Source organism: Protomyctophum parallelum (assembly GCF_964188405.1).
Source record: "Protomyctophum parallelum genome assembly, chromosome: 1".
NCBI classification, from domain to species: Eukaryota; Metazoa; Chordata; class Actinopteri; order Myctophiformes; family Myctophidae; genus Protomyctophum; species Protomyctophum parallelum.
In genome coordinates, this window is record NC_139697.1 from 27,285,922 (window position 1) to 27,312,093 (window position 26,172).

General features: G+C 44.2%; 2 protein-coding genes across 5 annotated transcripts in view; one reads left to right on the forward strand and one right to left on the reverse strand.

The window, feature by feature from the left end:
- The window catches only part of LOC310865165 (uncharacterized protein), a 468,188-nt gene that overhangs the window by 351,097 nt on the left and 90,919 nt on the right, over positions 1-26,172 (reverse strand). The window lies entirely within an intron of this gene.
- On the forward strand, positions 368-24,915 carry LOC310873027 (E3 ubiquitin-protein ligase RNF19A-like). Of its 4 annotated transcripts, XR_014570445.1 has the most exons (11): positions 368-435; positions 9,895-10,816; positions 16,434-16,642; positions 17,423-17,627; positions 18,215-18,377; positions 19,404-19,518; positions 20,369-20,530; positions 21,176-21,395; positions 22,472-22,615; positions 22,959-23,961; positions 24,002-24,915. XR_014570445.1 is itself a non-coding variant. In XM_083785301.1 (10 exons), the coding sequence occupies exons 2-10, from the start codon at positions 10,179-10,181 to the stop codon at positions 23,830-23,832; spliced, it is 2,730 nt and encodes a 909-aa protein (XP_083641427.1). In that variant the 5' UTR covers positions 368-435; positions 9,895-10,178; the 3' UTR covers positions 23,833-23,984. The 4 variants fall into 4 exon arrangements, 3 of the variants coding, with proteins under 3 accessions (XP_083641427.1, XP_083641429.1, XP_083641428.1); XM_083785301.1 differs by lacking the exon at positions 24,002-24,915 and having other exon boundaries at positions 22,959-23,984; XM_083785303.1 differs by lacking the exon at positions 24,002-24,915 and having other exon boundaries at positions 17,483-17,627; positions 22,959-23,984.

Here is a 26,172-nt window from a genome sequence, read left to right on the forward strand (position 1 = left end):
TTGATTGAAGTATTCATTAACAGTTTGCAGAATTACAGTACACTTCAAGCACAAGTTCAATACAACGAGTGGACGACCCAATAAAGCACTATACTTGTTTACAAGAGGGTCCACCTTTTTCAATTCATCATAACATTTAGAGACATACAAATATTCACTCCTATATAGCCAAAAACAGGAAATCATCAGTAAATAATGGGGGGGGGGGGGGGGGGATACATACAGTGAGGGGAAAAGGGGGTGGGGGTTCAGATTTTACGGGGGGCAGTTTCGAATTGTCCTATAGGTGCCCTTTGAGTTTCGGGTTTGAAAAGTGGTGAAGTGGTCCTTTAAGGCAGTAGCGCTCGGTCGGGTAGTTAGTTGCTGCTCAGCCAAGTTTTCAGCATCAATTTACCTCTGATACACACAGTCAGACACACCTCACCGACTACTAAGGTAAAGAACCATTTATTTACTATGATACACCAGCAGGGACATTGAAGTTTACACGTTGACCTATAATAATTCCGCCTAACAGATACAAATCCAGCTATGTTAAAAATGTAAATAAGCGACATAAGAACTTCCTCGTCTTCGAAGCTCTTAGCTAGCCGTTCAGCTCTGTTTTAGCTAGCTAAAAATCCTCCACAGCTTTACCCCGAAGTCAGCAAAGAAAACCAAAACTACTTTTTATTTTGTCCGATAACGTCATATCTGTAACTACTAGTTGGATTCGCTGTTTTGTGTCAAAATAAAGCAACTAAAGACCAGGTGAGTGATCGATTAAGTTAGACTGTTAGCCTCCTCTGTTAGCCATGGAGCTAGCAAGCAGCACAGGGTCGATGGTTGGAAATGTAAACACAAATGCTGTCCCTTATTTTGTTGACTGTGGGGTTGTTCTGTTATGTTGAGTCATAGATGATAGATAGCCGTTCAACTCTAATATTACTAAGTTTGGAGAAGTTACACGGTGTCTCTTAATCAATTATCATTAATATTTGTGGTCATTTAACGGAGAGTTACAACTTAAGTATTTGTAATGCGGCGTTTATAAATGGATGCATTCACACTATAGTAAGGGGTTTGCTGTGTATTGTTTGCACATCATTCTTCAAAATCAGCAGATCTGTTTTTGATTGAATGGTCATCGTGGTTATTATTATAGAATACAGATATCACCCCCTCGCAGTGCGTGATGATCTCAATCAACAGACTGGCATCGTGCGTAAATAGAAACTAATTCGCATCTATAGGCCTACTCTAGAGCCAGCCAAGTCGATCAGAGGTTTAAGCCTTATTATTTGGCCTGTGTGATTGTACAGTACACAGTAGACAGTACAGTTGTTTCCCATGGCGTTTCCCAGCAGCATACCATAATACTATTTAAACCAATATTTGTTTAAAGAAAACAAACACGGAAATTATGAAGTCTCTGTTTACATTCTGTGGCATGTTTAGCTAAATACTGTCTAGTATCTTATTGTGGCTGTTTAGGACGCATCAATCATCCTTTATTATCAATCATTTTTACTTTATGGCATGCTTAATTGGATTAAACTAACCCAACTGCTGTCATTCAAGACGCACTGTCTGTAGTTTTGTTATCTCTTATCTAATGTCCAGTTATTGTTTAAACTGGTTTTCATTTTTTTGCGCCGAAGAAAATGAAAGCCTGGTACAGAGGCTAACCTGTCTCTGACCCACTCTCTCCAAGGCTGTGCTAAATGGATTAGGAACCTTTACACTACAGGAAAGTAAAACGTTTAAGATAGACTGGCTACTGTTGTCAATAATACTGGGAATCACATGCAAAAATAATCTTTATTTTGGTAACCCCAGACAGCGTCAAACTAATGTATATCACATCTTCTAGCCTGTGTTTGGACTCAGGGAGTCAGGGAAGATGGCCTTGACTAGGTTAACGAGGATGTCTTATTATAGATAAGTGTATGGTTTGGTTTGTGATTATGCACTGCAGTAGGAAACGTGCTGAATAGAATATGTTTTGCAATTGGCACCAACATGATGGAACCAAATGGACCCATAATGGTCCATTTGGTTCCTAACTATCATTTAGCTATAATTTAGCTAAATTATGATGATACCAGTAAGATGCCCTCAGAGCGAGAAGTGACCTCGACCTCGCCTTAATGCGGTACTCATCCACCTGGGTGACGGCAGACTGCTGGGCAAGCGCTGGCGCTTCGGAATGGGGGATCAGATCAATGGGGAATGAATTCTGTACTGGCCATATATGGAGCGTGTCTTGAGTGTACAGGGTTTGATGAAGCCAGATCAACATATGGAGTGTCAGAACAGGTCAGCTCCATATATGGAGATCTAAGATTGGCAGCGGGGCAGTGTCTTGAGTGTACAGGGTTTGATGAGGCCTGGCCATATATGGAGCGTGTCTTGAGTGTATACAGGGTTTGATGAGGACAGATCAACACATGGAATGTCAGAACAGGTTAACTCCATATATGGAGATCTAAGGGTGGCAGCAGGGGCAGTGTCTTGAGTGTACAGGGTTTGATGAGGGCCCAGGCAGGACCGGGCCTGTTGAGTGGACAGGTATCAGTCAAAAGGGAGACATCGAAGAGGAAGGATGGGAGGGGAGGGATCAACATTTGGAATGTCAGAACAGGTGAGGTCAGCTCCATATATAGAGATCTAAGGGTTTGAGGTCAGATGTAGACTAGAGTTGCTGGCCGGCTCCATATATTCAGATTAGGTTATGAATGATGTACCCAGACAGTGTCAGGGCTGATGTCACGCCTACCTAGTTGTGACGTCATCCCCTCCTTATATAAGGCATATTGCCAGCACCGTCTGACGGATTATCATTTTCTATCTAGTCTGTTTGAGAATCTAAACTAAGCCTTTCAGTTTAAGTTTTATTAACTTGTCCGTAAAGGTAAAGATATAGCCAAGACCCAACTCCGGATTATACCAGCTGGTCAGCACCTCCGCTCCTGTGACCAAGAACCTTCTCCACCCTTACAGACAGACAGCAGAGAGCTCTAGGACTTAGAGCAGCAGTCGTACCCAGACAGACAGAGCTCTATAGGGACTCAGAGCAGCAGTTGTACCCAGACAGCAGCAGAGAGCTTTACGACTCAGAGCAGCAGTCGTACCAGCAGTGGTGAGCACACCTCATGTACTTGGCGTTTAATTTGAGTATGAATTGCAATGGCTGTCTGTCACACATACTCAAATCTCCGTAAACCTGTTAAACCTGAGTTGTGGTTCAAGAGATCTGCTGAAGGAAGTAAAGTTTGATAAGCTGTTCTTTAGTCTTTGAAAAATGCCTTTCCCACTTATTCCCACTTGTATTTTCACATTTTTAACTACAATTATGTGGATTGTAGGTTTGGCTCATTCATTAGCCTACTCTTGGTAAGCTTAAACAGTCTTGGTGTAGGAATAACACGGAATCTCTTTCTAATAAACCAAACCAAACCAGCCCTCACCCTGCCCCCAAACCGAAAATGCATTTATATACCGGTAGCTCCTTTATCCAATTTCATTCACGCATTCAAACACTGATTGCCGGGATTCGAACCGCCGACCCTGATGGATCATTGGACGACCTGCTCTACCTCCTGAGCCACCACCGACCCATATGGGTCTGATTTCCGTTTTTGAATATGAGCAAATCAAGTTTGGATCGGTTCAGATTCCATTACCTCAGGTCACGGGATCTGTTTATCATTATGTGTAATAAAGACTCCCCATTGGAGCATTTGAAGAGGTAATGAATGTGCCTGGTTGCTCAGTCAGTTGATGCGCAGACCTTTATGCAACTTGTGAGCTTTTCTGACCCGAGTTTGGTCCAAGCCTGTCTCTCTTTCTGTCACTCTCGCTTCACATATCTGAAATAATTACAAATGCATTTATTTAAATCTGGATGAAAAGCAGGCACCAGCATCACTGCTGGAGGATTGTGAATAGCTGTTGGTGTCTTTTTCCTCCCTCATTGTGGCTTGGAGCGGAAGGGGGTGACCCCAAACCCTCACATCCCCATCTGCTTCCTACACCCCCGCTGTTTGGGGTGAAAAGCCGTTTGCCTCAGCGGAGAGGGCAGACAGTGAAGGTACTGTCGGTCAACTCTGATGTGAGAGATGTACGGCATAGATGGAGCGATAGGGTGGATTTTCCCGATGCCCAGGGCAGGCCCCACACACTGTCACTCAAGCTCACTCTTTGCTGTTTAAATCCTCTGTTTCCCACTTTGTGATGGATGGATATATATATATATATAGTATTCCATTCCTTATAAATGAAATGGCGTGTGACGGAAAAAACAGAGAAACGGATATTCCATCTTAATGTAAAGCTAAATAAGCACATGCACCGTTAAGCTTCATCTATCGATTATAGCATTTTGAGCATGTGGATCGGATATTTTCATTCTTTTTTTTCTCGTATGACACAACATTAATAGGGATGGTTTATTAATCAATTATGAAATTATTGATTAGCGATTATAATTATTAAATTGTGTTAGTTTGATTAACTACAGGCCCAGTGGACAAGATGCTGTGGAAAAGTACCTTGCACACTCGCAGTGTTTAGTAAATAGTGTTGAAAGGGAGGTGTTCATTCATTCCTAAGCCTCCTGTCTTCACTCTGTGTGAGCTCAATGCCTTCTTACACTGGTTGAGCTGCCCAATGACAGGCTAAATAGAGATTCATTAAGTAGTACAGGGTTATTTTGGATCCCAGCTGACAGAATTCTGGCCCAAGCTGAATGGGTACCGGATAGGGGTGAGTAGTAACAAGTTTTCAAGGCTTGCATTTTGATGTAGAAGTATGTCTGTGATGTCGATTGGCAGCAACATTCACAGAAGAGCTGACATACTAGTCACTTGTTTCAACATGGTAGCTAGTTATTCAAAATTCCTGAATAACTATGTATAATAGAGATTTAACTTTGTGTTCACTGTCCAGTGTCTGGGCAGTTGCAGAGTGCAGACAGTGTCCTGAAATCCTAAATGTTAGTAACTGAATTCATTGTCATGGACAGGAAGTTGTTTTGTGGCTGGAATGTCACCGGAAATGACAATGGAACACTTTATAATGGAACACTTTCTAAAGAAACATTTTACCCGGTCGCTATAACTGTTGTATAACAGTGTTAGTGATTTGAACTGTCTGTAACAATTTCGTTTTGCATTTAGAATACCATGGCATGGTGGACCTGTCTTACATGACATGAGGTAGGGTTAACAACTTAAAATGTCACTTATGTTGTGTGTTTTGTAGCTTTTGTAATGTTAGACTTCAGTAGAGAATAGAGATACACATCACTTCACCAGGAACTCCCCATCCTTTCATTACACTCAACCAGTCCAGGATTCGATCTCGATCAGGCCTATACATCCTTACTTACTTGCATATGTGCTAGACTCTCTAATATAAATATGCATGGGGTGTCACTGTCAACTAATTTAGGTTGCGGACCGGATTTATCTAAATGTGGCTTTGTGCGACTAGATGGTATCCCTGGAGAACCGCATACTGTAGTTGTTGCAACGTTTCTGTTAAAGCAACGTTTCAGTTTCTGTTCACAAGAAGAGAAAGCCCTCATTGGATAACTAGGACTGAGACGTTCTCTCTACAAGTCTCGATACTAATGATGGAAGGAATTGTTGACAAAACAAACGGCCCAGTAAGCACTAAGCACGTTATGCAATCTATTTCCAGGATGTTTTTGGTAGTGGTAGTGAGAAATTCTTTTCACCATCATTATTTGCTTTTATTTATGATTATTTTGGCAGACAGAAGACCATGGTCATTTTGTTTTGCATGCTTATTGTCTCCACCAGGCCAAAGGCATGGGGGGAGAGAGAGAGTGTGTGTGCGTGCGTGCGCCTAGGGCAATTCCTGTTTTTACCTATAACTGCATCGATCTGTGTACAACTTTGTATGCACACTATAGGCCATGGAAAAACATCTGCTGGTTATAGCGCCACCATGAGGCTGATTTCTGCAAAACACATTTTGCACAGATTTAATCCAATGAACATGTGGCACAAATCTTCATATATATTCTTTCAGAGCGAACGTTTTTAACTCATATATTTGCTTCTGGCGTGTCTCTGGAACAACATATTTTCAGATGGGGGTCGGCGGGCAATTGCATATATTTTTGGGGGTCCTTGACATGAAAATGTTTGAGAACCACCGACATAGAAAGATAGGTTTTTCAGAAAACTGCCTCGGGTCTAAATGGGTTTACAGACCAGAATTCTCTGTCGATGAAGGGACGAATTATGATTTGAGTGTCCAAGGAAACTAGGACACCAACCCAGCTCGTGAGCGGTGGTTGTATGCTCCAGGACAGCACGACTTCAACACATGCACGCGTGTGGGCATGCGCCCGCACACACACATTGTGACCACAGTCACACAGTGAGTAAGTCCCATTCACCCTCACCCTAGTATGCCAAGCTAACAGCACAGTCAGAGGCAGGCTTTTGTCATTTAATTGCAGTCCAGGATTGTAATTTCACATTGCCTCGCGGTTGCCTGAAATTGCCCCTCTGTCCTGTTAAAGTTTCCTCCAGCTCACATGACTTAAGTTCTCCAAGTCCAATTTATCATCAGACCTAGTTGTTATGTATGGTTCAAGCCAGGCTGCAAGTCGGTAGAGTTTCCGTGCGTGGAATTATGAGGTAAGGAAGTGACCAAACCATTAGCCAGTGGTAGAGGAGAAGCCCACCGTGTATAATTATCTTCTGTGGTCACTAGATTTAATCGACAGAACAGCAGCCTCTGTTTTTTAAGGGGCCACCCTGGACCAGTGCACTGATGGGATGGGATTATGAGATGGGGACTCCCGAATGTAAATGATGCATCAAATGGTTGAATCAGATTCTCTGCCATAAGCACAAAGATTATTCCCCGTGATATAGCTTTGTTTGAAGGTGCCCTGGCTGTTTCTTGGCTTGCAAAAGTTACCAAGTGATTATGGGTGGCTTTGTTTACTTTATACTTTAGTTGAGCGCTGGGTTGTACATAGCAGATATACAAGCAGATCCACAAGCTTGTGCAGCACATGGTGAGCTGGTGTACATCTGCTTAATTATAACTTAAAGAATTTACTTAACGCCGGTTTACAAAATTAATTTAACTGTCGCTGTGCACATCCCTAAATGTTATATCCTAAAGGGTTAGTTCAGATTTTTGGACTTAAAGCTGCAGGAATTACTTCATACGAAATACGTCATTATTATAGTGGTTGCAAAGGTATTAATTGATTGACCAGAACTCCCATCACAGGATTCGGGCAAAGTCCAAAAATCTGAACTAACCCTAAATTGATAATAAATAGAGATTAGAATTTGTGTATTCTTTCTTGTGTCTTGTATGTGTCTTCCAATAGAGGGTATGCGTGTCATCATACCTGGCAGTTATGCGGTAACGCCTATACTGACAAACTACTTTCTGGCCTTGACAGCCCATACAGCCAAACAAAATAAACTCACTTTAACCACACACTTTATGCATGTGCGTACCCAGAGAGAAACTAAATGGTGCATTTATATAGCGCCTTTATCCAAGGCGCTTTACATAGATTGTGCATTCACCCGTTCACACACACATTCATATACCGATGGTGGCGGAAACCATGCAAGGCACCAACCAGCACATCAGGACCAATTAGGGGTTCAGAGTCTTGCTCAAGGACACTTCGACACTAACTCTGGGGGAGCCCGGGTTCGAACTGGCAACCTTGCGGTTACCATCCAGCCACTCTACCCCTAAGCCGCCCGTAACTAACAATATCAAGACATAGATTATCGGTGTTTTGTCCATAAATATTATTTTTAATATTTTAAAGGCATGCTACCCAGTTAAAATCTGCCATGCATTGAAGGGCATCTGTATATGATGATGACAACAATGCACCTGCGGATAAGAAGAAGAAAAAAAAACTGGTGCCGTACATAGATTCTTAGATACTGTACATGATTCTTTCTTCTTTGTTGCAATTGTCCCATGAGGATGCTGTCATATGCCTAGATTTAGCTCACCAAACGGCAGCTAAATGGCACCCTTTGACCGCGTCAATAGCAGCATTGTGTCAGTATTATGCCCAGGGTGACACATTGGCTCTGTGGGTGATCCATGCCGTTCTCAATTGTAGTCCTGGGCTCGGTGCTGGACTAGTTGTGGGCATAAGAAGCTCGGAGTCATGCTCCTGAGGCCAGAGAGTTATTTGTGGTAAGTTACGATGCATTTTGTAGCATTGCTTTACCAATATATTGTGTTGGCACTCAGTAGCAAAATAGGCAGGCCGCAGGCTAATAAGTGGTTATTTGGAAAGAGAATGCATAGTATTTATTGACTGAGAAAGTACTGCCGAAGTAGACAACCCGCAGCACTCCAGGTTAGAACAAAATCCTTCTAGGAGCAAGGCTCGAACATACAAGTTGAAATGAAGAAAATGCCAGCATGTCCTTTTTGCATGACTTTATTTTCATCTGACAAGAGTGAACAACGTACGTGTTTCGGCCTCGTTGGCCTTCCTCAAATCAGTTTTCAAATCATGCAAAAAGGACATGTAATGAGTGCTGGCATTTTCTTAATTTCAAATAGTATTTATAGACTACTAGGGTATTGTTGTTGGTTATTGAGAGCAGTTGTGGTTCTTGTAGCTGCACATCTCCTCTCTCTCTCTGTCGCTCTAATTAATTAGTCTGATGTCACGCAGCTGCATCTTGATTCTCCCGGCGGATCCTGCCGGGAGCTGCCTATGCCATAGAAAGCATAGTCTATTGTCAGACTGACTCTCTTCTCTGTCTTCTCTTTACTGGTGACATCTTTCCATCTCAACCTACATGTGGATTCTCCACGACGGTGTAAAAGCTACTTTGCTATAGCTTACCTTGTTAAAACGTAACGAGTGGCGTTGGTTAGGCTTTAATCACAGAGCTCAGCATTTGGACGTTTTTTGCTCAAGAGGTTGTTTTTGTTTCACAGAGTGTTCAGTGTCAAGAAAGTTGTGTCCAATTACTGTATGCACGAGCGTAGCATAAGAATTGTCAAGGGGTGTAATAAAGTGCTGGATTTACCCTGCTGTATAAAAGCTGTATATACCGTGCGTAATACAACGGGCGCAATGTCTAATTGCGTTTGGTTCAGAATTCCAGCAGAGCCAAGAGCTTGTTATATAAACCCTGATCACTGGTGGCACTGGCTCAGAACCTAGAGTGGCCATCAGGGGAATCAGAAAGTTCTCGGTTCAAAGGTGTCCTTGAACAAGATCCCGAACCCAAGCTGCTTCCTTGCATGATTGCTTATGCATTCGGTGTGTGACTGGGTGATTGTTAATGCATGGTGTGGATAAAGGCGCCATTTTAGCCTTTTGCAAATGGTAGGGGCTAAGCAGCAGCAGATGAAATGATGTGATTCACACTGACTCCATTGCTAGTGTCAGGGTTAGCTGCAGTAAGGGGGAGTCTGGCAACAACATCCAAACATTGGACTGTACCACCAGAATGAATGTTGTGTGTAGCAGAGTGCACACCCTGTGTTGTGTTTTTAATACTTCTCTCAAACTAAACTTGCTCCCTGGTAAAACTTTTAACGCCATCTCTCTGCATCTGGTTCCCGACTAGGGAGGCTAACCGCAGCCTGTCAGACTACGGTTTGTAGGCTATGTGTGTGATTTGTCGTGAAGTCTATTAGTCGACCACCTGTTTGTTATGTGTCTGGGATGACGAGATATAGGGCAGGCCACACAGCAGACAGCGAACACACACACACACACACACACACACACACACACACACACACACACACACACACACACACTGGATCATAAAAACAAGACCTTGACATGAGTTCCACAGCTCGTTCTTGCATCAGTTTATGATAACCTCTCTCTCTTCTGCCCCCCCACCATAGGTTGGTGTGTGACCCCTGACGCCTGACTGAGTCAGCCGACCGAACCTCCTCTGCTGTGTTTTGGACCAGGAGCCAAAACCACACCACAGTCCCACAGATCGGCCTCAACCACCATGTCCTAACAGCTCAACTCCCCCCCTCTGTCAACCCTGTCCCCTTTACCCCAGCCCAGTCCCCCCTCCCCGTCCCCTTCCCCCTCCTCCCCGGCATTGTCACCAGATGTGGTGACGTCCTCCGCGTGCGACTCCTCCAGCACCAACGGACCACCACCACCCTCTGCCGCCATGGGCAGTCTACGCCAACACCACCAGCAGCAACAGTACCACGGCGGCTCGGGGTCGGAGCGAGACCTCCACTCGGCCGCCTCCTCCATCAGCCTCCCCTCGGTCCGAAAGACGCAGAAGAAACGCCGCCTGTCCCTCCACTCGCTCTTCGGGCGCCACCGGCGACCGGATCGAGACCCCAAGCGCAAGGCGCGGCCCCTCCAGGCCGCCGTCGGGGTGGACGCCATCGCGAGCACGGAGAGCATCCAATCGGAGTCGTGCCACGACAAAACGTCGTCCCTAGCCTCCGCCCCGGGCGTGGCGGAGTTGACATTGGCGGCCGGGTGTTTCACGGGGTCGTCGTCGGAGCTGCTGGAGTGCCCGCTGTGCCTGCTGCGGCACGCGCGCGACCGCTTCCCGGACATCATGACGTGCCACCACCGCTCGTGCGCCGACTGCCTGCGTCAGTACCTGCGCATCGAGATCTCGGAGTCCCGCGTCAACATCTGCTGCCCCGAGTGCTCGGAGCGCTTCAACCCCCACGACATCCGGATGATCCTGGGCGACCGGGCGCTCATGGAGAAGTACGAGGAGTTCATGTTGAGGAGGTGGCTGGTGGCCGATCCGGACTGTCGCTGGTGCCCCGCGCCAGACTGTGGGTAAGATAATGGGTTCCGATTTATTTGTCAGAATGACCCCATTTGCCTTCAGGAAAGTACTTATTTTATTAGAGTTGTCCCGATACCATTGTTATCAGACCGAGTACGAGTACAAGTCCAATTTAATTTCATTGTCATGCCTACACTTGTCAGTTGTCATTTATGCTTGTAGATCGGTTGTTTTTGGCGATTTGCTGCAGTGCTCCTGTTGCATTCGTTCAGCCTAGTGTCAATTGGATGTTTTGGTACTCAGGTCAGAGTATCGGGGCCAGTTACGAGTACTTGAGTATCTCGTATCGTACCTGGTATCGGTTACGGCCCGAGTAATATCGGTATTCGAACAAATACTTGTTATACGACGGTGTTACACAGTGAAAGTAGCCGATCTACAACTGTGCTCACTGTTGTAAACTGGACCCTCGTCTGGTTTGACAGACAGCTAGTGTGTGCAGGCTGGGTGGTGTGTGATAATCCGGTTGAAGTATTCCTTCGGTACGGCGACTGTGGCGGCGGGCCCGGGAGAACAATAACGTGACACGAGACAGTATCGCGCTAAAGGTTCACAAAGTTTATTACACAAACAGGAACATATATAGTGCTGGATCATAATGACGTGACGACAAGATATCAGACATAATAACGTGCCTACTGCAGCAAGGCTGACCTTGCTGTCACCGAGATGTCTCTCGTAGCCTAACTATAAAGTATGCTACAGTTCAGGCAGTACACAATACATATCAAGTACACTGTGTCTCACGTTCAAGTACACAGACATGGGCGATCATGATTATAACACTCACTGTGCCGCAATGTGTTGTTGGCTTGTAGAGCTGTTTATTTTCAAAATACGGGCACCGGGTTGAACGTGGTTAACAAAATCCTAAGAAAAGGTTTGAAAATATCACTCGTAAATCAGAACTTCAGACGCCTTGTGACGTGGGGCCGGTAATACCGGTATGCATGTTCCCAAAATAGCATAATGAGTTGCTAAATTGAGCGCACTTCAAAAGGTTTGACATCTTGGCTTTTTGTGTAGACATTGTGTGGATGACAGCAGCTTAACTTCCTTCCTTTATTGATGTCTGGGTTATAAATATCAGGCAGGCTGTGTCACTAATGCATCTTTTCATGTTGTTAACTTAATGAGTCAGCCATTTGTGACACCAAGATATGAGGAAATGGTGTCTTTATAGCCTGCCGGTAACGCATCGTACCACGACGGTCACTGCCGCGAGTGAGTTGATAAATTAATATTTTATTGTTTTGCAGGTTGTACAATTATATTAAACAACACTGGGCCATTGGATCAATCACTATGTGTCACTATTAACGATTCGTACAACAGGGTACGACAGCAGCTGCTCCTTGTAAAATGAACTATAGTAAAAAAAAAAAAAAAGATGTAGTCCAATTTATTTTGCCCCTAAAGTGGTTGTGGAAACGTCATTATGAGCTGTGGGCTCAGTTGAAGTGTTCCATAATGGTTGTGGTTTTTACCCAACACATTCTCCCAATGTTTTTGTACAACAGCGATTCAACAATAGTGACCCTGTGTCTCTTGGAATAATGGCTCTTTCATCAATGCTCTCAACCCAACAGGCCCTCTCATCTTCTAATCAATTTGGATCTGGCTCGTTGCCACACCACACTCCACCGGTTAATGTTCTCGTCTGTTGTATAATCGTCCTCTCCTTCTCCCAAGACATTGGTTGCTATTGTTGTGATTATCTTTCTGTGTCACATTATCAGATGGTAGAGTTGGAGCAGGGGTGGGCAACTTTGACATACTCACCACATTGCATACATGTCATAGCAAAAATAGCCGGTCTAAAAGTTCAAAACATTTTGAACTTGTAGATCGGCTATTTTTGCTATATTTGAATTTAAATCCTGATTTTTATCCTATTTTCTTTATTGGGAAAAGTCATTTTAAAGGTATATTCAGTGATTTCACTTAATTCAAATATCACTTATTTTTTTGTTTTGTTGTGATAATCCTCTCTACTATAGAGTGTGCTGACCATATGTGTCCCAGTCCAGTGATTTGAACCACAAGTCGCCAACTCGGTTATGTCACTATAGAACGAAATACATTCTTTTTTTTTTTTTTGTGGTTTTCGTTTTTAGCCACATTAACACAGTTGGAATGTTAAAGAATGTTTTTATTCCATCAGAAAGTCGTTTTAGTGTCATTAAGTCGTTGTAATTACGTTGCAAAAATGTCTCTATAATGAAAGACTATTTTCCGTATTTTGGGGGTGTCGTTTCGATTGGCCGTAGCTATCTTTGTTCTCCAGTTACAGTAGCCGTGCAGTGTGTTTCTGTGACAATAGTAAATAGCCTACAACATCAGCATTATTGTTAACTTGATATGATGCTGTTGGATATTGTAATAAAAGTATAAATTAACTGATTTAAGTTGAAGAAAAGTTGCTGCCAGTTTTATGTTTGTTTGAGGTCTCCACACCACACGTGTTCTGACGAGATTGTCTTAGTTGTAAATCCATTCTTATGCCCTTTATTTCAGTGTACACATGTGCATGTTTAGCACTGTGTTTTAATCTCTGTAACTTTATTACCGTTGGATGCAGCTGCCTGATGATCAATACATGAATGAATAACATCGCGCGTCGCGGTGAAATCCTTTTATATAATTTGATCAATCCATGACATTGTTGTTAGAAGAACAGCTCAAATATTGAATGTGAAGACATAGTGTAGTACAAATCCTGGTGTGATCTTCTTACAAAAGGATCATAACACACGTCTAAGGTATTTTTCCCCCTGACTTTCTGTTGGTAAGGTTTTAACTCTTTCACATCAGTGCACGGCTGTTTCAAGCCATGCATTTAGGGGTAAAAAGGTACCTTTATACATATTAATAATGTAATGTAAACATACATCTTTTTTTTATTTAGCAATTAAAAGCATGGGTCTAAAACTACAATTAACTTCATGGAATAAATTATAGCCTACGTGCAGTTGACAGTGTGGAGTGGATGGGGGGAGTGTTTATGCTAGTATCTAGGGGTGGATACAAGTATCTATTGTCACACCCATTCCTGGGCTCAAATTCTAGGGAAACTTTGAAGAGGGAATTATCTAATTTGGCATTTCTGGTTCAACAAGTTTCAAATGGTCATATCTTCATTTTTCCACCAATTTCAATGAGCAATAGATCATATGAAAGGTTACAGTGTGCAGTTTCATAATATGTAAAAAACTGAAAAATGACCATGTCCCCCTTGTATATCAAACCACTGGCCCCGGTCACATATAAGGAGTTCCTCCCTGTCCCCAGTTAACCCCTGGGGGTCAAAAAACCGTAGGTTTCGTTTTTGGCTCTCTATCCTGATTGGATGAAAAGCTTAGGTCCCAGCCAAAAATGAAACCTAAGGTTTTTTTAGTGAAATCACTGAATATACCTTTAACTAAATACAAATACATTGGACATTAAAAAGACAATAACATTATTTGTAATACTACTCAGCAAGCTGCTAATTTAGACTAAGTAATTAAAGCGGGTCATGTTTGCATGTTTGGAATTTGTAACGGCAGCCTGAAATCAATAACCTATCAGTATTCCGAAATGAATCTGAGGGCCACATGAAGTGAAGGTGGGGGCCGCATGTGGCCTGCGGGCCACCAGTTGCCCATGAATGAGTTAGAGTATGTCGTCTATGGTTAAGTTAGGGTTGGAAAGTAAGTGAATCTTTCACGTTTAGCTTGAGCTTTGAGAAACAACCCAACTTTTAGAGTTTGTAAGCCCCTTCGGTGTGTCAGTTTTGTTTTTATAGACACAATATTCTTACAGACAGTTAAACTGGACTACAGGATTATAAAAATCTTAAACAATTTGGTAGCTGTTAAAGAGTGCCTACAGTATATTTCTAACATGGAACATTAAATAAACTCCACACAGGATTCCAGAATCTTCATATTATATACACTTACGTACATATATATTTTTTATTTTGCATAGTAAACCAGATGGTGCTCCACTATGTTGTGAGTCTTATTATTGAGTAGCAGTAGCATGCATTAGCCTAATGAGTGTCTTCCCTCTAGCTTCCACATTGTAGTTTAGGTTGAGGACAATGAGCTGGAGATAAGCAATCAGCCATTACCGCTTATATTATTATTATTAACCCATTTAGGCCTGACGTCGAAATTTAAATCCTGACAGTTTTCTGTAGCGCGGCACCGAGTGCCGCGCTATGAGCTTGTAGATCTGCTATTTTTCAATAGCTAAAGCATAACAAAAGGGGTTCCCATTCTGAATGGATTAAATTGGAGAAAGGCGAGCCGCAGAATGCGTGTTGATCATTTTCACCAGTGTTACGCACAGTTGTGTACACTTAAGCCCAGCGACCGAGTATTGACATTCTGTCCACTGCCTGCGGTTCTGTTTTTCTTAGCATCTGCTTGTGATGTTTTCCATGGTGACCGGTGTACAACGCAGTAAACAAGAGCACAAGTGTGTTAATTCATTCCGAGCGACCGCAACAGTCCCCAGGGTTCAACCTGGGTGAGATCATTATTGTCATTATTGTTACCTACCCAGAATACAGGTGGGCTCGACTTCTTGTTTATTGATTTGATAAATATTCAGACCGACTCCCGACAAAGAATAAGATGCATGAGACACTGAATCCACACTTTACTATCATTGAGTGCGTTTTCCCAGATTTTAAGTTAATGGTGTCTCGCCCATATCATTCATAACGATGATTATATTGCTTTGCTTATTTGTAACACATGATTTATGATTTATGGAGGCTGTTCAGGGATGCATTACCAAAACTGTATAGTATTTTCCTCTACCTACAACAAATTGCCCTACTGTTTCTCTAACTAGGTCCAACATTTATCTTTCTACGCCCTGGTGTCTGGTCCCCACATCAGTGTTTTTGGCAGCAAGTTTTTTTTTTTTTTTTTTAAGATATTTTTTTGCGGCTTACGCCTTTTATTGATTTTTTAAGGGATAGAAAGTAGGCTGACAGGAAACGGGAGAGAGATGGGGGGGATGACATGCGGTAAAGGCCGTGTCGGGTCCGGGAGTCGAACCCGCGGCACACCTCGACTGGATCACCAGTCCGGTGCCCAGACCGTTACGCTACGGCCTGGGCCTGGCAGCAAGTTTTAATCGTCTCTTGAATAGTTTTCATTTCGTTTTAGTCACATTTTAGTCACCTGGGATGTTTTAGTGTTAGTCTAGTTTTAGTCAACTAAATATCATAAGATTTTAGTCGACTTAATCGACAGTTGATTCAGTCGAACAAAATGCATTTTGGCGGGCCTTGACGCCTTGATGACGTCTATTTTCAGCATGCAACCAATTGTAAAATGACTTATTCTGGATCTCTTGTCCACTAGTCCCTTCCTAACATTTTAGTCTAGTTTTTATTTGTTGACGAAATTGTCAGTATATTTAGTCTTAGTTTTAGTCGTCATAGCTTAGTTTTCATTTAGTTTCCATTTAGTTTTCGTCAGTGAAAAAAGGTAGTCGACGAACATCTTTCGTCTTAGTTTTAATCGAGGAAAAGGTCCTCCACTAAGCTACCAGTACACCTTAACCGCTGACCACCGCATGTTGTCCCCAATCCCCCCGCTGTAGGTATGCCGTCATCGCCTTCGGCTGTGCCAGCTGTCCAAAGATCACATGCGGCCGCGAGGGCTGTGGCACGGAGTTCTGCTACCACTGCAAGCAGCTGTGGCATCCCAACCAGACGTGTGACGCCGCGCGGCAGCAGAGAGCCCAGAGCCTCCGCCTGCGCACCTTCAGGTCCTCTTCTCTCAGTTACAGCCAGGAGAGTGGAGCCGCAGGTAGTTACGCACACACGCACGCACGCAGACACATGTGTATTTGGCCACATTTGAAAATGTTTTGTGCCCTTTTGAAAATGTTTCATGCCAATAAGCCCCATAAGATAAGATTTGTCCAAATGTTCTAAAAATGGCAGATCTATAAGCTCGCAACGAGTCACATTTTGATGTGACTTGTTTTTATGCCAATAAGCCCCATAAGATAAGACTTGTCCAAATGTTTTAAACATAGCCGATCTATAAGCTCACAAGGAGTCACATTTTGATGTGACTTGTTTTTATGCCAATAAGCCCCATAAGATAAGATTTGTCCAAATGTTCTAAACATACCAGATCTATAAGCTCACAACGAGTCGCATCTTGACACGCAGATTTCAAATAATGGAAAAAAGTTTTCTCCCACAATTTCTGTAGCTATACTTGCGTATAAATTGAAATATGTGAAAGCCCATGTGGTAATATGCGCCCTATCCACTTGACTATTGAGTTGTCCCCTAAAATATGTTAAAATATATGTACATTTTTTAAATAAATTAAAAGTTCCTAGCTAGATTCCAGATTGAACGTTAATGTCATAGGCTCAACATTCAACTGTAATATCCTAGAATAGATTCAACAATATTAACCCATTTTGGGCGGGAACCCTTTTTGTTGTTTTAAACATTTAAACATAGCTATTGAAAAATAGCAGATCTACAAGCTCATAGCGCGCCACCGAGTGGCGTGCTACGAGCTTGTAGGTCCGCTATTTATTTTAAATCGTGAAAATATTTATTTCAGAAAACTGGAGGATTTTTAGGTCAGGCCTAAATGGGTTAACAACATTGGGTTCTCTACTAGCTGACGACATCAAGCCGTGTCCTCGCTGCGCCGCCTACATCATCAAGATGAACGACGGCAGCTGCAATCACATGACCTGCGCCGTCTGCGGCTGTGAGTTCTGCTGGCTGTGCATGAAGGAGATCTCTGACCTGCACTACCTCAGGTGAGACACCACACTACACACTACACACTACACCACCCTACACACTACACCCTACACCACCCTACACACCCGCTACCTACCACCCTGACCACCTTACACGCGCTGCGACACGTTGTGAGCTTGTAGATCTGCTTTTTTCAGCATGCAACCAAGTGTAAAATTACTTGTACTGTACTGTATCTCTTGTCCACTAGTCCCTTCCTAGCATTTGTAGTCTAGTTTCTATCTGTTGACGAAATTGTCACTACATTTAGCTTAGGTGGTAGGTGGTGGTCTCACCTTATGACTAAAAAGTCATAAGGTGAGACCACCACCCTACACACTCTGACACAATGCAGTATGTAACACTACCTGAGGTGAGACCACCCTACTACACACGCTTGATCATTCCCACCAGTGTTTACGCACAGTTGTTTTATAAGCCCAGTTACCGAGTGTTGACATTCTGCCAACTGCATGCAGTCTGTTTTTTTTGTGTTTTTGTGTTTCTGGAACTCTTTGAGAGTGTATAAATGGAACCATTTGGTTCGTATGAATCAATTTTCTGAAAACACATTTTTTTTTGTCTTTCTCGATGGACCTCTCAGTCCGTCAGGCTGTACCTTCTGGGGCAAGAAGCCATGGAGCAGGAAGAAGAAGATCCTGTGGCAGCTGGGCACGTTGGTGGGAGCCCCGGTGGGCATCGCCCTCATCGCTGGCATCGCCATCCCTGCCATGATCATCGGCATCCCCGTCTACGTGGGCAGAAAGGTGATCCTCTTAACCCATTCTGACCTGAGATCACATTCTAAAAATGTCTTCTACATCCTGACAGTTTTCTGAAAAAGTATATGTTTCTATGTCAGTCGTTCTTCGATAAAAGAAATAGCAGACCTACAAGCTCGTAGCACGCCACTCGGTGGCGCTCTATGAGCTTGTAGATCTGCTATTTTTCAATAGCTAAAGCATAACGTAATGCTAACACCAAAAGGGGTTCCCGCCCAGAATTAGGAGTGTCCTTGACATGAAAAATGTTGAGAACCACTATGGTAGAGCGATATGGCACCGGTTCAACCAGTTACATTGTGTGAATGTCATTCTCTCCAACAACAACTTTATTAAAATCATAACCCCAACGCAGTAATCTTTACCTAACTTGACAACAAGGCATGTGTGCCGACAGTAAGGCCTTGAGGCTCGCTCGTGAGCTAGGCAAAGCGAGTGCCAGTGGCACGCCGATTATCTGATGGACTCGCTCGTCAACAAGCGTGCCATCCAAGTGTTATAAATGGCACATCGTACTTGTTGCTTTAAGCATTTGTGCACTAGTTGGCTACATAATTCAAGCTGCAAACAAGCAGTAAAAGAGGACCGTGTAGCCAATGAAAATCCGGGTGTGGTTTGCATAATGTGTTTTAGGGAATAGCATACCCACAGTTCAATCCCATATGGAGGTCTCCATGTTCAAATGAAATACCTTGATGATGTGCAGGCTACGGCTTTAAGCAACTATTCAACTATTCGACTATTCAACTAGTCGACTAGTAAATCCACTAGTCGACCTTGTTTGTACTAGTTGACTAGTCAACTAGTAAAAATCACTAGTAGTGAAAGCCCTAGTGCAGTCATCCTGGTTACCGGTACTCACTCTGATAGACATTTCTAATATAATGTACCTTTTTGAATGATGCACAACAGCAACTATTAGTTTTATTTGTATGTATTTATTCATTATGCAGCTGTGTGTACAACTGTGACCTCTCATAGTCATAACAGACTTCCGTTCTCTTCAATCAGATCCATACTCGCTACGAGGGGAAGGACGTCTCCAAACACAAGAGGAACCTGGTGATCGCCGGCGGGGTGACGTTGTCTGTGATCGTCTCACCCGTGGTCGCTGCCGTCACTGTCGGTAGGAAATTAAATGTTGATTTACTGTCGTCTTTGTCAGTGTTGTTTTTGGCAGCACATTTTTGTTTCAGTCATAGTCTCTTGAATAGTTTTCATTTAGTTGTAGTCACATTTTAGTCATCTGGAATGTCTAGTTTTAGTCGACTAAATCTACAGTTGATTTAGTCGACTAAAATGTATTTTGGCAGGCCTTGATGCCGTCGTAGGCTCAATTTTATTTTATTTTTTTCACTTGCTGAAAATAGCCGATCTTGTAGATCTGCTATTTTCAGCATGCAACCGGATCTCTTGTCCACTAGTCCCTTCCTAACAGTTTAGTCTAGTTTTTATTCAGTATATTTAGTCTTGGTTTTAGTCATCATAGCTTAGTTTTCATCAGTGAAAAAAGGTAGTCAACGAACATTTTTCGTCCTAGTTTTAGTCGTATAAATCAACAATGGACTTTATTAGTTCAACTAATGTTATTTCCAACATACCCTTTCAAGTGTGTGGATAAATGTAGAACTAGTGAAGTACACAGTAACATATTCAGTGTTCTGTTAATCTATCCATTTGTATGGAGAGTTCAATGAAAGTTTTTCCAATCTTCATCATGAATCCCATATATTTACGTGTGGAAAATAATCCTGTAGCAAAGATTTGCTATTTCATTGCATACATTCTGTGTGCTCGTTTCATGAAGTCAACATTTCACAGCGAAATAACAAAACATATAGGGTATTTATGTATTGCCACAATTATATTATTGATCTCCCACACAATGGGGAATTACGTTGGAATTGGTGACATTTTCCCTTTAACTCTGAGGATTTTACTCCTTGTTACTAAGTGTATGTTTTGCTTCAATGCAGGTATCGGCGTGCCCATCATGTTGGCATACGTATACGGGGTGGTGCCCATCTCCCTGTGTCGGAGCGGGGGCTGTGGCGTGTCCGCGGGCAACGGCAGAGGGGTCCGCATAGAGTTTGACGACGAAAATGACATCAACGTGGGCAGTGGAGCAGCCGCAACGGGTGAGTAGCTCTACCTGGGACTGATTGATTGATTGACTCGCCTTCTCTCGCCACAGAGACGAGCAGGATTTCTGCTCGCTATGATCTTGTAGATCTGATATTCTGATTAGATCTGATTTTGGGAGCGGCGGTGGCTCAGGGGTAGAGTGGCCGGATGGTAACCGCAAGGTTGCCTGTTCGAACCCGGGCTCCCCCAGTGTTAGTGTCGAAGTGTCCTTGAGCAAGACTCTGAACCCCTAATTGCTCCTGATGTGCTGGTTGGTGCCTTGCATTGTTTCCGCCGCCATCGGTGTGAAAGTGTGTGTGTGAACGGGTGAATGTAATGCACAATCTATGTAAAGCGACTTGGATAAAGGCGCTACATAAATGCACCATTTACCATTTTGGAAAATCATGAAAATGTGGCACAAATCTTTGAATACATATTCTTTCAGAGCAAACATTTTTAGCTCATATATTTGCTTCTGGGGGGTCCCTGGAACAACATATTTTGAGATGGGGTTCGGCGGCCAAATACAGATCATTCTGGGGCTCCTTGACATGAAATATTTTGAGAACCACTGATATAGAAACATTTAGGATTCAGAAGACATTTGTAGAATCGTCCTGAGGCCTGTTCTGATATCTCTCCCTCTCTCTTTCTAGACACGACGTCCGTGGCTGAGACTCGTCTCAACAACCCCAGCCTGGGCGACGGGGCCAGTGTGGGGGGTCTCACGGGGCTGAGCCTCAGTGCCAGCGGCAGCCACATGGAGCGCTGCGGCCTGGGCTCCACCCAGAGGGACAACCTCAGCGACGACGCCAGCACCACAGCCCTGGCCGGGGCCAGCATCACCGGCAGCCTGTCTGGGAGCTGCTACAACAGGTAACCAAATGGACCCTTATCACCGGCAGCCTGTCTGGTATCTGCTACAACAGGTAACCAAATGGACCCTTATCACCGGCAGCCTGTCTGGTAGCTGCTACAACAGGTAACCAAATGGACCCTTATCACCGCAGCCTGTCTGGTAGCTGCTACAACAGGTAACCAAATGGACCCTTATCACCGGCAGCCTGTCTGGTAGCTGCTACAACAGGTAACCAAATGGACCCTTATCACCGGCAGCCTGTCTGGTAGCTGCTACAACAGGTAACCAAATGGACCCTTATCACCGGCAGCCTGTCTGGTATCTGCTACAACAGGTAACCAAATGGACCCTTACCACCGGCAGCCTGTCTGGTATCTGCTACAACAGGTAACCAAATGGACCCTTATCACCGCAGCCTGTCTGGTAGCTGCTACAACAGGTAACCAAATGGACCCTTATCACCGCAGCCTGTCTGGTAGCTGCTACAACAGGTAACCAAATGGACCCTTATGGGTCTGTAACGACGAGAGTGCTACAACAGGTAACGACGAGGAATCCTGACATTAAAATCTGCCATGTATCGATACCGGTTGTTCCCTAGGCCAGTGGTTCATAACGGGTCCATTTGGCTCCATTTGTACACTCTCAGAGTTAAATTAACATTGATTTAATTATTTTCTTAAAATTGGACGGAATGATTTAGATCAAGAGTTATTCATGTTTTAAGATCTCGTCGGTTAAAATGTGGGGGGACATTTTCGATGACGTCCCACCGGAAAATAACATCGAATGTTGCACAACGGACACTCCCAGCCTGTGGAGCGATGCGATCGGTTTTGATATCAATAATCTCCGTCCTTTTGATCAATCTCCGTCCTAAGCGCTGGGCGTTACTAATTGATAGGGCGGAGAACTCCGCCCTGTGCGCTCAGGGTGTTAATCAACGACGCACCCTCATTGGTGTGAACGGGGAAGCGTCAATGACCTGTCCATGAAATGCTAATGGTGTGTGTCTCTGTCTGTCTCTCTCTCTCTCTCTCGATCTCGCTCTCTCTCTCCCCCCCCCCCCCCCCCCCCTCCCCCCCCCCCCCAGGCTGGAGGTCCAGGCTGACGTTCAGAAGGAGAGGTGCAGTCTGAGTGGAGAGTCGGCCACGGTCAGCCTTGGGACCATCAGTGACAACGCTAGCACCAAAGCCATGGCTGGATCCATCCTTAATGCTTACATGCCTTTGGAAAGGTCAGCTTCCCAAGAATACTGAAATGTTTAACCACCTAATTTAGGTTGACTGATGTCCGACAGGGTTGCGTTGCAATGTGTTGTGGGCTTGTAGATCAACCCTAGAATAGGGAAACGCATCATCCCTCAAATGTGAGCTATTTGACGCACAATGAATATTCTTTTCGTGTTTCTATTTGCTACAGAGGCTGAGAAATAATTGTTTTGGTGATTCTGTTAGTTTTTCTTCAGAGAACTTGGAATATAGAAGCTGTTTTTAGAATGGTCTGAACGGGATGAATGACCAGGGTGACCAAAGTTCTTCTGTAATAATTGTAATGTATAAATACTCTGTGCGTTTCAGAGACGGCAGTCTGGACGCGCAGATGGACGTGGACTCCAAACAGGAGGTGACGGTGCGCCAGCGCAGTGCCAGCGCCAGCCTGGAAGACGGCGGGTGCGACGGCGAGGCTGGGTCTCGATGCGGCGCGGCGGGGGGAGGTGGCCCCTGCCTGTCCACCTGCTGCTGCCCGCAGCATCACCACCACCACGACACCCACTGCTGCTCCGCGTCCCGCTGGTCGTCCAAAGAGCCGTCCACGTCCTCCTCCTCCTTCTCCTCCTCGGGGGGCGGCGGAGGAACCGCCAAGGGCAAAGGAAAGCTGTGGAAAAAGGGGAAAGAGGAGACGAAAATCAAGGAGGACATGGACGCCAGGCTCCTGGAGCAGCGCAGCACCAACTCCTCGGAGTTCGACTCGCCCTCGCTCAGCGGCAGCCTGCCCTCGGTGGCGGACTCCCACTGCAGCCGCTTCTCGTCGGAGCTGAGCTGCTCCGACCCCGAGACCCTGAGGCCGGCTCCGCCCGCCGACGTCCGACCTCATCCCCTAAACGATGTCAACAACGTCACCCCGATGCCAGAGGTGGAGCACGACCGGCTGGAGCATTACCCGTCGTCTCAGATGATGGGCTATTCCGCCTTTTTCCGCCGCGTCTCCTCCTGTTCGTCGCCCTCGCCTCCTCCTCCCGCCTCGCCGGAAGGGGCCGGCGGCGGTGGGACCTTCCTGTACATCGCCGAGGAGGAGAGTGCCAATTTTGTCGTAGAAACGGAACTCGACGTCGCTTCGTTAGAGCCGGCGGCACAGGGCGAGGATCTCGGAGAGACCAGTAACTACGATGCTAGCGGAGTGCGTGCTGTCAGTCCCACCAGTAGGGGGAGCTGTGTACAGACCGAGATCTGAAAGGAAAGGCCCACTATGGCCCTGCTGCTGTTGGCTTTGTTAACGGGGCCAATTCACCCCCTTTTGCAACCAGGTCTTTTTTAATGATGTTTGGGAGACGAGAAACACTTTCCTGGGGTTCTTAGGTTTGTGTTTTTCACAAGCTTGTAAATCTGCTATTTTTCAATAGCTAAAGCATAACATAATGCTTAAAACACCAAAAGGGGTTCTGAGCGGAAAACGGCCGCGCCTAGACGCTCAAGTCTGGCAACGGCTACTGCATATACTGAGACAACATGTAGTCCGGGAAGGAAGTGACACCTGTGTCCATGACTTCACTACTGGCACTTTTAAAATACTAAAATATCTATAAAATAAACGCATATTAACTATATATAAACCACTAGGAAAGTGTTTGTTTGTCTCCCAAACATCATTAAAATAAGATGTGGTTACAATAGGGGGTGAAGTGGCCCTTAGACACTACTAGCTCAGTTAGCCTTAATTCATGCGGTTGTGGCACATAAGGAAAACAGGTGGTGAGGGGGCGGGGCCAAATCCTAATTTATACTTCATCGTACGATAGGGTTGTGGGCTGATTTTTTTTTTTATAGCTCGAATCAGAAAAATAATCTGATGCCTGTCACCTTGAAAATCAGCCAACAATCTGATGTTCGGGATAGCATGAATTATTTGGGAAATCTGTTATTTTCTACACTATCGAGCGACAAAGTGTAAATTAGGCTTGAGGCTTAAAAACACTCTAGTCCAATTATTATTATAATTATTTTTGTCTACTATGGAGGCATGAATTCTGTGTGAATGTCAAGAGTCTACGTAGCAACAAGAGTTGGGCGGGGGGTGAAGTTAAGAGGGAGATCGGTCAATGGCAAGCCCAGTAAGCTGAAAGCAGATTGGTTGACACTGCGTGCTGGTTAAGACGGCTTATTGGTTGAGAACGTGACTGGAGCAGCGAGGATTACAGTAGGTAGAGTTGAGCGTACATGGGAGTGGTTGTAAAAGCAGGAATATCTGAGTGATGTTAATGTTTCACAAGCTTATTTTACAATGCCGGAGCGGTTGCGCACTGTCATTTAGGCCTGACGTCGAAATTAAAAAAATGTCTTCAAAATCCTGACAGTTTTCTGAAAAACCTTATGTTTCTGTATCGGTGGTTCTCAATATTTCATGTCAAGGACCCCAAAAATTATATGTAATATGCCTTGCTTATTTTATGGATAAATACATTTTACATTTTTTTTGTCATGAGTAATTAAACGAAAGAAAACTTCTAACACACACAAATACATTGCGTTAAACAGTGCTGGCGGGCGGGTCTTTGCGCAACCGCTCCGGGATTTAGATATATGCGTTTCAGAAGGCTATGTTATGCCTGATTTTATATTTGGTCGTGGTGGGGCAGTGTTGCACTCCGACAACAGCGAATGATCTGCGAACTCCCAACGCGCTGTGAGTGAGCTCGTAGATGGGCTGTTGTCGGGGCGCAACACCAGCGTGCAACTAAGTACAAGTCAGGCTTCTAGTCTGTCTAGTCATTACCATATGCTAGACTAGAGATGGTCTCCTCAGAAAGCCATGACAAGACTGGGTTGTAATTATCTTTCTTCTCCATATCAATATGCCAGCCCCAAAATAATCACGTTGGTGTTTTTTCTTTTCTTTTCTTTCTCAGATGAATCTGATATTGGATGGGATTAAGTTAAATGGTCTATTGAATTGTAAAAGTTTAGCTGCTATTATACGGTTTATCTCAGGGGTTCTCAAAGTTTTCTTTGCCTGGGGACCCCCGGAAATGCTTTGGCCATGTCTCGCTACCCCCTCCCCACCACCAATACAAATTGGCCGCTACAATAACCTTCCCGGTTGAGAACCCCTGTCTTATCTGACACATTTTCATCAGATGTACATCTATGTGGTATTCATGGTGGTTAATATGAGATTCGGGCGTGCAGATTTCACAGCCACAGTTGTACACCACAGCGACATTATCAAGCTTTCCATTTTTCAGTCTCACTTTTTGTATTGGCTTTATGTTTAAACTTAAAACTAAAAGAGGGACCAGTCAATGGCTTTATGTTTAAACTTAAAAGAGGGACCAGTCAATGGCTTTATGTTTAAACTTTAAAGAGGGACCAGTCAATAGCAAAACTGTATTTTTCAACAAAAACAATGTTACTCATGGTTTAAGATGTTGATCTTTCTTTCTTTTTTATGTTATGTTTTTGTTTTATTTTCCATTTTGGGAAAGTGGCTTTTCGTGTTGGGTCAAGGCCTACAGTATGTTTTCAGCCTAACCAACATGGTGGGTTGCATTGACTAGCTCTCAGTTCAAAGTTGAAC

Coding starts and splice junctions, on each gene's coding strand:
- LOC310873027 (XM_083785301.1), top strand. CDS start 10,179: ATGGGCAGTCTACGCCAACACCACCAGCAGCAACAGTACCACGGCGGC. Junction 19,519..20,368: donor GGTCGCTGCCGTCACTGTCG/GTAGGAAATTAA, acceptor GCTTCAATGCAG/GTATCGGCGTGCCCATCATG. Junction 21,396..22,471: donor TCTGGGAGCTGCTACAACAG/GTAACCAAATGG, acceptor CCCCCCCCCCAG/GCTGGAGGTCCAGGCTGACG.